The 12,233-nt window shown below is 55.4% G+C and overlaps 1 protein-coding gene across 1 annotated transcript in view; it reads left to right on the top strand.

Moving 5' to 3' along the window:
* The window catches only part of SCN5A (sodium voltage-gated channel alpha subunit 5), a 103,290-nt gene that overhangs the window by 19,962 nt on the left and 71,095 nt on the right, over positions 1-12,233 (top strand). Inside the window, exons 4-5 of the mRNA XM_067754059.1 lie at positions 5,817-5,906; positions 7,216-7,344. Coding sequence (XP_067610160.1) covers positions 5,817-5,906; positions 7,216-7,344 — 219 coding nt within the window. The remainder of the gene's footprint in view (positions 1-5,816; positions 5,907-7,215; positions 7,345-12,233) is intronic.

Genomic DNA, 12,233 nt, shown 5'->3' on the forward strand with positions numbered 1-12,233 from the left:
GACCAGTCAGAGGGCCCCAGGGACCCGTTTGTTTTCTGCTTGCAGACGCTCTCCAGCCCCCTCCAACTGGCTCCTGCCTTTCTCATGGAGATGCTGAGACACATGTATGTCCAGGGACCACCCCCTGCTCCCAGCCCATGCAGGCCATGGCTGTGGCGTCAGTAGGGTGGTCTCTAGGGTGGGCAGACACTGTAGGGAGAGACTATATTCAGGGGCAGCCTACCATTCACAGCTGCATCCTACTTTATGAGGCAAGGGTGGTCCTGGATTTAATTTTGAGCCATTCTGCAACTGTTCCCAAGCTCCCTGTAGGTGCCAGGCACTTTGCCCGGCACCCTGGAGGTGTCAAGCTGAATAAGACACTGTCCTTGCCCCCTTGGGAATTTTACAGTCCCCTCAGCGTGATTAGACAACCACACGAGGAGTTGTCATTTCTGCCAGCATGTGGGCATAGCCTGGTGAGAGCAGTGCAGCGGGAGGAAAGGCCAGCCTTCTTGCTCTGAGCCTGTCTCCGGCCTCACTCCAAGGGCGTGGCGTCCCCGAAAGCATGCTCCGGCTCCCACCTGGGGCTTCTCCTCCAGGTATGTAACCAACCCAGCTCTGTTTGGTAGCCACTGCAGCCCCTAGGGATGAAGCTGCAGCCCCAGGGCTCCTGCAAAGCTGGGCCATGGGGCAGCTGAGGCCAGGGAGGCGGTAGGGGCAATGCAGTCCCCAGCCTGGCCAGAGGGTCCACCGAGCGGTGGCACTGAGGCTGTGTAGGGCTGGTTCCGCCCGGCAGGACTGGCCCTGAGGTCACTGAGGTGGACCTTGTGTCCCAGGGCAGCTGTCCCAGGGAAGTGGCTCAGCATCTGGGAGGCCCTGTGCTGGGCTCTGAGCAGCTGCCTTGACGCCCACTGCCTGGGGATGGGAGCACACTGCTGGCCTCCAATAGCGCCCCTTAGCGGGCTTGGGGGGCACTGAGGGAGAAGAGGGGCCTGGATTGTGGGGTTTGGGAGCAGCCCCTCTGTGTCCTTGAGTCTTGCCATCAAAGTGTGGTACACCAACCAGCAGCAGCAGTATCACAAGGATCTTAAAGGAATTGCTGAAACTTGGGCCCAGAACCCGCATTTCAGGAAGGTCTCCATGATTTCTGCACACACTGCTCTAAGGCAGTCATTTCCAAATGTCAGTCTGCCAGTGGCACCTGGGAAGTTTGTTAAAAATGCAGATTCCTAGCGCCTTCCAGACCAGAATCACCAGTGTGAGGCCTAGAAATCTACAAGCTCTTCATGCATTTCCCTTTTTTTCGATCAAGATACAGTTCGCATACCATAAAATGTACCATTTAAAGTGTACCATTCAGTGGACTTTAGTATATTCATAAGGTTGTGCAATCATCACCACTTTCTAATTCCAAAACATTTTTGTCACCCCCAAAAGGAACCCCATGCCCATTGGCAGTCACCGTGCGTTTCTAATGCCCACAGATTTCAGGTTTTGAATTAGGAGCTTTCTCTCCATTTACACTTTTTTTTATTGTGGTAGAAAACATGTAACATAAAATTGACCATCTTAATCATTTTTAAGTGTCCAGTATAGTCATATTAACTATAGGCACATTGTTGTGCCATAGATCTCTAGAATTTCTTCATGTTGCAAAACCGAAACTGATTGTTGGCCTACATTTCTATAGCCATTCAAACATCTCAGTCCCCAGTGTGCAAAGTTCTGTGCCAGGCCCTTTGGACAGGGCAGTAGGGGCAAAGACTAACTTACGAGGGGGCAGGAATGCAGTCCCTGCTCTCCAGAAAGAAAGCCCGCTCACTTGCGACAATCCAGGCATTCCCAGTGACATGCTGGTGATCGTGCGATACCTCAGTTCAGCTTTGCTCTGGGCTCCACGCTCGCAGCGTGTCCCTGGGAAGTTGCCTAAAAAGTAAATATGGGCATGTAGAATTTTTTTTTCTGAAGTATTTTTGTTATAATCCTGCAGAATGTGTTCCTGCCAGGATTAAATAAAAGAAACCAACAGAACGCCAGATTCCACTGCAGTCACATTCAGAGAGGCCGCACGTTCATGGCAAGCAGCATTTTGCCTTCCTGGGTGCATAGGATCTGTTCACAAAATCCTCCCACATTCCCTTGGAAGATTCAAATGGGCAATCAAACCACATGTGTGTGTGTGTGTGTGTGTGTGTGTTAATTTAATAGCACAAATATATGAAAATACCCCGACCATTAATTCCCTTCTCTTTGATGCCTTAGGATCTGAAGACAGGCAGCCCCAGTTTCAGACTTTCCCCACAACCCAGGCTGGCAGTCCTTGCTGGCATTTTAATTATGAGGCTGGGAGTGGGTGTCTGGGGACAATGACACGGCAGGATTGAAGATGTTCAGCTGAACTCAGCCCCGGAGAGCTGGCCTTTGCCTCTGCCCACACATGAAACCAGCTCAATCATCGGCCTGAAACCACCAGGCAGTGCAAACAGGTGTGCCCTGGCCAGGAGTACACTTGACTTATCTCTCTGGTATTGGCTGTGTGCGTGGCTCCATGGGGGACCTAGGGATGCTTGGGCTGAGTCACAGGGACTAAAGGCTCAGTCTAGGTAGGAAAAGATCACATACACAGGAAAGACTGAGAATAATGGAAGGGCTGTTCTCAAGGATAGGAGAGCCAGGCAGGGTTTTGAGCAGTCAGGTGGCAGAGACTAGAGTCTGTGCACCTCACCCTCCATTGCTGTGTCTGGAAAAGCCAAAATTCATTCAGGGAGCACTTGTCTTTTCCCACCGTGTGACCCAGGCCCTGGCTAGCGGGGCTCAGCAGGGCTGTCTACTCTGGTTCTTCCCTAAGTCTTGATGCTAGACCTTGATTCACCTCTGTCTGTGTCCCGCCAAGTCCTCTGGTCCAAGGCGGCCTGTCCGCACTGCTGCTGTCTGCCAAGTGACCTTTTCTCCTCTCTAATGAGAGCTATGAGTGGTGTGTGCACTGAGAGAGGGCTTGGGAGAGGCTTGGCTCCCCAGACAGGGGTCTCCCCAGTTCTGAGCCTCACCAGGACTGACGGCTGGAGGAACCCTAACCAACCTTCAGTGCCTGTCTAAATGCCTCCTCCAGGAAGCCTTCCTGCCCAGCCCAGCCAGAGGCGGGTCTGGTTTCTCATAATACCCTATCTTGGAGCAGTTCAATGGCTAAGAGGCCTCCCTATCTCCCGCACAGAGCCACGCACATGTGCTCACATGAGGTTTGTTCTTAAAAATGACAAATAATTCTGTTCCTCTTCCTGGGTGGCCGTCTGCTCACACTTTACAGAGCCCTTCACCCTGTGGTTTGTACCCACAGTCGTTTTCTGTGACTGCCGTAACAAACTACCACAAACTTCGCCACTTGAAACAACACAGACTTACCACCTTATAGTTCTGGGGGTCAGAAGCCCAAAAAAGTTCTCACTGGGCTAAAAGCAAGGTATCGGCAGGGCTGCAATCATTTCTGGAGGCTCTAGGGGAGAGTCTGTTTTCTAGGTTTTTCTGTTTTCTGAGGGCTACGGGAAATCCTCGGCTCTGGCCCCCTTCCATTTCCGAAGTCAACAGCAGCTGGTGGAGTCTTGCTCTTAGCATCATTACTTTCATATTTCAGGAATCATCTGATCCTCAGTTGGTTTAGCAATGGATCTGTGGGGATGAATAAAGTCTGGTTGAGGGGCTTGTTAACTGCCCAGTGAGGAACGCCTTGGCAGGGAGCTGGGGTGTGAGGAACGGGAATGTGTGTGCGCACATGCGCACGTGTGTAGGGGAGAAGGGCTGCTGAGTTGGGTATCTGATCCTACCCTTGAAAGCTGGAGAGGAACTAGGCCTGGCCGTGGAGACCCTCCCCCGGGCAGAGAGATGCACAGATACCAAGCTGAGGGAGGGACCTCGGTGTCTGGAGAGACACCCTCTGGCCGGGGAGGAATCAAGGTTCCCTGAGGCCCTGGCCGCTGAGCTGAGCAGCTCTGGTTTGAGTATCCAAACCCTGGGGTGTCCCAAAACCTGACCCCTCTCATCTCAGATGAGAAATTGGAGAATTCGTTATATACTGGGGGCCAGGTCTGACATGGTATTGCCTGATACCCTGGATTCCCTAGAAGGAGTGCTGGAGGTGTGGAGGGCATTCACCTAGATTCCTTGAGATATCCCACCTCTCTCTCCAGCTGGGCCACCAAAGTCAGTACCCCAGCTCAGCCCCATCTCCAGTCTGACTGCATGGGGCTCCCCATCGGGCCCGAGGCTGGGCCAAGCCATGGGAAAGGGTGGAACTGTGATGGGGAGGGAAGAGGCAGGCCCCCGGAGCTCAATTACTGCAGCTCCCGGGCTTCCGGTGGGAATCGCCTGGCTGGCAGCTGCTGCCCGCAGGGCTGAGGCCGGGACAAGGTGGTGAGCCTGGGGGCAGCTGCAGGGAAGGGAGGCCCAGTTTCCTCTCTTGGGCTGGGGAGAGGATTTGTGGGGCAGCAGAGTGTCCCTGTTCTAGGCTGGGCCTCTCGGGGGTGCCCCTACCCACAAGAGGCCCAGGGTCTGGCCCTTGTTCCTCTGCAGGTCCAGTAGAGGTAAGGGAGGCCATGGCGGTCAGTCAGAGCTTTGTTCAGCCTGAAGCAGTGTCTGGGACTTGGAGCCAAAGAGTCAGGGATCATGGTGACACAGTGGTTAAGAATCCGCCTGCCAATGCAGGGGACACGGGTTTGAGCCCTGGTCTGGGAAGATCCCATATGCGGCGGAGCAGCTAAGCCCGTGTGCCACAACTACTGAGCCTGCACTCTAGAGCCCACGAGCCACAACTCCTGAGCCCATGAGCCACAACTACCGAAGCCCGTGCACCTAGAGCCTGTGCTGCACAAGAAAAGCCACCGCAATGAGAAGCCCGCGCACCGCAACGAAGAGTAGCCCCCGCTCGCTGGAAATAGAGAAAGCCCACGTGCAGCAACAAAGACCCAACACAGCCAAAAATAAATAAATATATTTAAAAAAAAAAAAAAGACTCAGGGATCAGACAAGGCCTGGAGCAGTTCAGCGTGAGGCTAAGGGCCCAGAGGATGCCCGAGACGCAATCCCAGCATTTGAAGAGCTCCCCTTCTGGTGGTGACAGATGGGCACTGCCATTCAGGGAGCCAGACATGCTAAAAGAGGGATGCCTGGTGCCATGGGGGTGCAGCAAGCAAGAAGTCAGGGCAGGTTGCTCAGAGGAGGCCCTCGTTGAAGGAGGGAAGCAGTGTACTAGGTGGAGAAGAGGCCACAAGTGAAGAGCATGTGCAAAGGAGGAAGCAGCCAGAGATGTGGTCCCCTGCCTCCCCTCAGGTCACTGTGTCCGGACAAGGCATGAACGTTTTGGCAGAGGTCCTAGTTCAAAGGTCAGCGTGGGCTGCTCCCATAGAAGTGGAGGAGGGAACTCGGGGCCCTGCCACCGTGGCTTTCCTCTCCCTGAAACAGTGGCGCCTGAGGAGCTGTTTATAAACACCCATCTCCCTCTAATTGTGGCCAAGGACAGGGCTCCCACTAGGCCATGGGTAAAAACCTCTGAGATCTGGGGGCCGGCCCCTCGTCCCTTCTCTCCAGGATGGGCCCTACAAGGGACTCTGCTGTTTGAATTCAGGTGTCTGCTCCCTGTCGGGGGCTGTGGAACAGGGCAGGTGTCCAGCCTCGGTGGGGAGGGGTTGGCAAGGACTGGGCAGAGCCCCGGTGTGTCTCCTGGGAGCCCCTGTCTCGTTGATCTGGCAGCCCTGGCCTGGCGGTGCCGACACCTGGGGCGGGACCCCCTGGCAGTGGCAGCCTGTCCGGCCCCCTGCAGGCGGCTTTCCTTGACCCTGCGCCATGCTCTTCAGCATGCTCATCATGTGTACCATCCTGACCAACTGCGTGTTCATGGCCCAGCGCGACCCTCCACCCTGGACCAAGTATGTCGAGTGAGTATCTTCAGGGCCTCTCCAGCCAGCCCCTCCCGCCCTGCCTTTTCCATTCCAGACTCTTGGCCTCAAAGTTACCCCAGCAGAGGCCCAGGGACTCACCCATCTGGTGGGGGGGGGGGTGGTCCTTGCCCTAGCCCTTCACTCTTTCGCTGCTTCCAGTCCTGCCAAATTCATGCTTTGAGTTATGTCCTCAGGAGAGGAAGCTCTCCAGGTTGGCAAAGTGAGGGTTTCCCCCTGACCCACCTTAAAGAGGACTGATGATATTGGAGAAGGCTCTGAGACAATACTACTAATAACTGAGCACTATCCTGGAGCAATAAGCATCATGTAACCCCATAGGGCAGGTACAGACACTATGCCCATTTGACAGATGAGAGACAAAACTGGAGAAGTAACCACCCCAGACCTTGCAGCTAGGGGGCGTGGCAGCCGGGAAAAGGCCCAGGACTATTCCGACCTCAACACCACACTCTGCTGCCTCTTTTCCCTAAGTCCTGCTTCCTATAACCGTTTGCACAGTTTTAGAAAACTGTGCCTGGTTCTTTCTTCCCACATGAACATACCTGACCCATAGGTTCTAAGTGGAACCCAACAGGCCTTGTTTTTAGGGGACCAATGAAATGTTGGGGACAGCCTCTCTTACCTAAGTGGCTTGCCTGGTGGTGCTCCTTGTTCACACAGGACCCAGCAGCACGGCCGGTGCTGGGGTCTGCATCCAGCTGCTAAGACCTGGAGACAAGCATGGCTGTGGCCCTGTGGGCCGCAGTCCCAGCATCCGAACATTTGGGATTGCTCAGCTGACCCCGGACACAGAGAACAGCAACCTCCCAGCCTCAAGTGTTAGAACATCAACCCCCTTTCCGAGCCCAAGGTAGACAGCTGTACCCACCTACCTGTAGATGGTTGAGGATGAGAAGCCTCCCATCACTGAGGATCCACAAACAAGAGTGAGGGGCCAGAACTCTGAGTGTCCTAACTGTCCCACAGTGGCCACCGTATGCCTGTGTACCTGGACCCCCAGGGCTGGGGTGAGGAGATACGTGGAGGGTCTTCTTACATCAAGACAACCGAGAGACAGAAGATGGAGGGTTCACATGGGCATGCACAACGCTGAGTAAACGGGAAGATGCATAAGTTGACCAGGTGTTTGGAACGAAGCTCCGGCCCCCAACTCCAGCTCTGCCATGGGGGCTTTGCTGGGAGCCTGGTCTGAGAGCCCTCGAGAGGGAAGCTGCATAGGGCTCCTGCCAACCTGGCCTGCGGGCCTCACCCTCCCTGAGAAAGCCTACCGGTCTCTCCTCCCCAGGTACACCTTCACTGCCATCTACACCTTTGAGTGTCTGGTCAAAATTCTGGCTCGAGGCTTCTGCCTGCATGCGTTCACCTTCCTTCGGGACCCGTGGAACTGGCTGGACTTCAGTGTGATCGTCATGGCGTAAGTACCTCGCCCCTGTGCTGTGCGGGGTGCGGCCACACTGACAGGCGTGGGCGCCACTCCCGGCCCCAGGCTGCCCAGCCCTCTCTGCCTCCCTGCAGAGGCAACATCAGCTCTGCAGGAGGAAGATGGCGTGGAGGCCCTCGGCTCACCCTGGTGGGGAGAGACGGGTTCAGAGTAGCTCACGCGGCCATGCTGGTTAGGCCCCCTGGCTCATCTGTGGCTCCGTGGCAGCCCTTTGCTCAAGGAACTTCATTAAGATTCTGGTTTAGTATCCTCTGCTGTTTCTGTCAAGGGAAACCAATGGTACAACCTGAAATCTCTGGACCACTATGAACAGTGATCTGGATTCCAAGGTGATTTAAACTGCAGGAAAGAGAGCAAAGGAGCTGGAGAAGTGGCTGGGCATCCCCAGGAGCTTATGCCAGGTGCCCCAGCATGGCTGCAGTCTCCACGCAGAGAGTCAATGTCTGGCACATTGTGAGATGCCTGGTCACTGACATGATCCATTGGGTCCTCACACCAGCCAGAGAGGTCACCTGGATGGGGGTTCCTTACTCCCATTTTACAGATGAGAAAACTGATGCCAGGGACACAGTAAGCAAATGTGACCCCAGGCCTGCTGCCATGCCAGCTGAGGCCCCACTTCCTTGCCAGGGAAGGGACCCTTGCTTAGGGGTTGGGTTGAGGCACGCCACTCTGGATGTCTCAGGCAACGGATGCTGGTTTCTGGTGGGGATGAACGATTAGGGCAGGCCTCCCATGCAGGAGTCATGGTCAGGGGCTCAGCCGTCAAACCCTTTATGAAAGCCTGATGTGTGTGGAGAACCCAGTGTGTGCAGGGCTGGGCACCGCACCTCGGCAAGAGCAGAGCTGATGAGGGTTATACTCCCTACCCTTATAGAGCCTCAGTTTCCCCACTGGTGAAAGGTCGGTGTTGAGCTGGGTGGTGTCAGAGGTTTAGTTCAACTGCCACTTTCTAGGATCAGATTCACTGAACCCACCTGTTCATGACAAAGTCTTTATTTACCCTTGGATGTGAGCGGCTCTGAGCTCATCCATGCAGTGGAGGAGAGAGGAGAAGAGGGAAACGACCCTGCTGATGGGGTGCTCTCTGCCCGGTGGTCAGAACATGCATCAGAACCCCTGTTTCTAGGCACGCTGCTTGTGAGCTGACTCCAGCCTGCCGTTTTACAGGTGGGGAAACTGAGGCTCAGAGAGAGGCTACCGCTTGCCATGAAGCCAGTGTAGATTTAGGCCTGGGCAGAGCTAAGTGAACAAGGGAAAGAGTAGTGGGGTGTGGGGGACAGATTGTGCAGCCTTACAGGCCATGATCAAAGCCAAGTGTGATGGGAGCCTGTGGGGGTTAAAAGCAGGGAGGGACGTGGTCTGATTTACATTCTAGGAAGATCACCCTGGCTGCTCTGTGGACAGGACTCTGTGGAGGGATAAGGGCGGAAGTGATGGAGGAGCTCAGAGGCTATTTTCTTAGCCAGGAGAGAGAGGATTGTGTCTGGGACCAGGGTCCCAGTGAGAAGGTGAGAGACGTGGTCAGATTCTAAGTATATTTGAAGGTAGGCCTGACAGGAGACCTCAGGGTGGCTATTGGCTTGAGCAGCTGGGTGGCTGGTGCGACCATTCGTTGGCCTGGAAAACAGAGGGAGGAGAAGAATCAAACATCCGGTCTGGAATGTATTAGGTATGAAAGCATCCAGGGTAAGATATCGAGTCGGCAACTGGATCTTCCAACCTGGAGTTCAGGAAAGAGGTCCACTCAGAGGTATAAATTTAGAAGCTGTCGGGATACAGATGGTATTTAAAGCCAGGAGACCGGATGAGATCATCTGGGAGTGTCGCCAGGGAAGGGAAGCCGCCTGGGGACTGTACCCTGGGACGCTCTAACATCCTGAAGTCCCGAAAAAGGAGAATGGAGCAAAGAAACTGGAGGGAGCCTCCAGGGAGGGCTGAGGAAAACCAGGAGAGAGCAGTATCCTGAAAACCAGCGGGGGAGTGTGACTCGACTTGCACTCATGGGAATGGAGTAGGATGGCTAAGGCGGGCCCAGGCTCCAAGGTGCCCTACGGCGGGGGTGGGGTGGGGGGGGCGGTGGGCAGTGATCCATGGGCCCCTGAGGGCCCGAAGTCACAGGAAGGGGCTTCAAGAGGATAGAGCATCTGCCTGAGCCTTTTCTACCTTCCCATCCTGGAGCCTCAGCAGCACTGTGTCATGGCAGCAATGCTCCCAGAACCCGGGCCCCTTGTCTGATGGCAGGAGCCAGGCTTTGGCTTGTCCTCAGCCCACGACTCTGGGAGCTGCTCTGAGTCCTCCCCATCCAGCCCTTAGCCAGTCCTCCTGTCCTGTCTCATGCTGGTCAGTCCCCGTGGAATCCCGCAGAAAACGTCTCCCTCCACTGGGAATCGCAGAGCAGGAGTCCCTTCCTCACCAAGCCCTCCTGCCTTCACTTTGGACCAGAACCAGGCGAGAAAAAGCAGAACGGGGCCTCAGAGGCCACGAGACTATTTCCAGGTTTCTGAGCGTCTCACGGAAATGGTCCACTGACTTCCCCTGGGGCTGCCTGGGCCCATTGGCACACCAGGTTTGTGCTCTGGGCTGGACTGGCCTGGCACTCTGATGGACAGTGCTCCTACCTTATGAAAACAATGAATTACTGCCATGGTAATGCTGTGAGAAGTGTTCTGCTATAGCCAAAATGATTCAATAATAAGGGGCTCTTAGAATCATCAGAGGAGCCTAAAGTGGCAACAAAGTTCTATTCGATGAAACTCCCCATCCCACCTTCCGTTTTACAGATGGAGAAACCGAGGCTCAAAGAGAGCCTACCACTTGCCTAAAATTGTAGAATGAATCAGCAGCAAGCTGGGGCTCAAACCAAGTCTCCTAACTCGTAACCTTGAGAAGCACCCCTATTCTGATGTTTCTGGCTAGGCCTCCACCTGATCCCCAACCCCACCCACTTTAGAATTGTGGAGGGTTGGAGGGGGTGCCAGGAAGCCTGCCAGGCTCTACTTGCAATCCCGCAGCCAGAGCTCTTCCTGTCGCCCCCTTTGAGCTGGGCATTACCTGCTAGTTAGCGCAGCCTCCCACCTTCTGGGGTTGTTATGGAAACCAAACATGGAGGGGAAGGGAGGGAGGGCAGAGAGGAGAGGGTGGCAATCACCGCAGTAGCTAACGTGCTGTGCTGTCTGTACCTCTGCCTGGCAGCCCAGGAGGGGCCGTCTGCATGGAATGGGAGGGCTGCACAGCAAGATAGGGGCAGAGCAGGAAGAAGGCCAGGGTCTGCCTTCCTCATGGTTCCTCGGCCTCCAAAAGGCTCCCTCCTGCGCTGGGGCTGGTGTGATGGGGTAGAATTCTCACCCCCCACCGGCTGCTTTCTCTGTGTCAGGGCCCATGATCCACCCCCACAGCTGTCTGCCCCTGCCCAGCCGCTTGGCCACAGCAGAAAGAGTAGAAGGACTAGGAGGAGCGTTTTGCCAGCTTGGCAGGAGCAGAGCTCCACCCTGACCTGGGCCACTGCTGAAGCTGGCCCTTTGCTAAATACAGGGTCTCTCCTGCCTTGCCATTCTCCGGGGCCCCAAGAGAGGCTTTGGTGGGGGTCTAGGGCCCCCAAACGGGAAGTAGCCAGGCACTAGGTTCTGGGTCAAGTAAAAGAGGCAGCAGCCCCCGTGTCACAGACACGGTCACAGACACACCTTGTCCTCACCCTGCTCTGTGCCCCACCGTCAAGTCTTCTTCCCCCTCAGTATTGCTCTCCCACGTGTGACCTGACTTCACCCACACTCAACCACTGGCCCCAGCCTGTTCTCAGCCACACAGCTGGCCTTGAAGGCTGCCGGAAGCACATACCCTGGGGTCTCAGCTTTCCTATGCCCAGCAGGTATTGAGCAAAGGGCACTGTCAGCGCTGGGGGCCCTGAGGGGGTGGGGAAGGCAGGGTCTACACTGGGACAGGCGAAGACAGGCTAAATCCAAGCAGATGGGCAGGGCTTCACTGGAGACACGAGAGGACAGGCAGGGTCTGGAAGGGACAAGAGGCTGAAGCAGGGACGGTTGGTTCCCTCTCCATTTGGCACAGTTCTCTGCCCATTCCCTGTAACCAGAGGAGACAGCCTTGAAGCCAGTGTCCTGAACAAGAAAACTTTGTCCCAGGCCACACCCATTGGAGTAGCAGCAGAAAATGGATCCAGAGCCATCCACAGGCTGAAACTGTGGCTTCCATGTAACAGCGACATCGGCAGTGGTCCAGGTTCAACCTGGCAGTCCCATGGCCACACCATGTCTGGACAGAGAGTCCAAGCCTGAGAGGAGAGTGTGGGACAGAGGTCTGAGGGTCAGAGCCCTCACAGAAAGTAGAATAGCCATCAAAAGTTGAGAGGGAGCTTCGACTAAATCAGTAGATGTATATGGGCCAGAACAAGGGAGGTGACTTCTACGCCCCCCAGAACACAGGGCTGCATCTCACTGTCGCGCCCAAGAAAGATTTGCAAGCTGCAGTGCGTCCAGCAGAAGGAATGGAAACCACACGATGGAAAGGATCTGGTGTAGACAGAAGGAAAGCTCTGCTGAGAAGGAGTCTGCTGACTTCCCAGCTCTGAAAGGATGTGGAGAGTAAGGAGGGAGCAGGCCTTGTCCACGGGGCCCCATAAAGACGGAATAGCCCCATGAGTGGATGGAGAGGAAGCTGGTGTCAGCCCAGAGTCAGAGCTGGACCCGGCTGACCCGAGGACATTGAGTCCCTTGTCACAGCGTGCCAAGTCCCTCCCTGCAGACCCCAGAGCTTGAAGGCAGATTCAGAAACTCTGAGCCGAGTGGAAGGGCCTGGAGGTCCACAATGATAGGCAGAGTGAGTCTGTCAGCACTGTCAGCCCACCG

Source organism: Pseudorca crassidens, chromosome 10 (genome assembly GCF_039906515.1).
Source record: "Pseudorca crassidens isolate mPseCra1 chromosome 10, mPseCra1.hap1, whole genome shotgun sequence".
Classification (NCBI taxonomy): Eukaryota; Metazoa; Chordata; class Mammalia; order Artiodactyla; family Delphinidae; genus Pseudorca; species Pseudorca crassidens.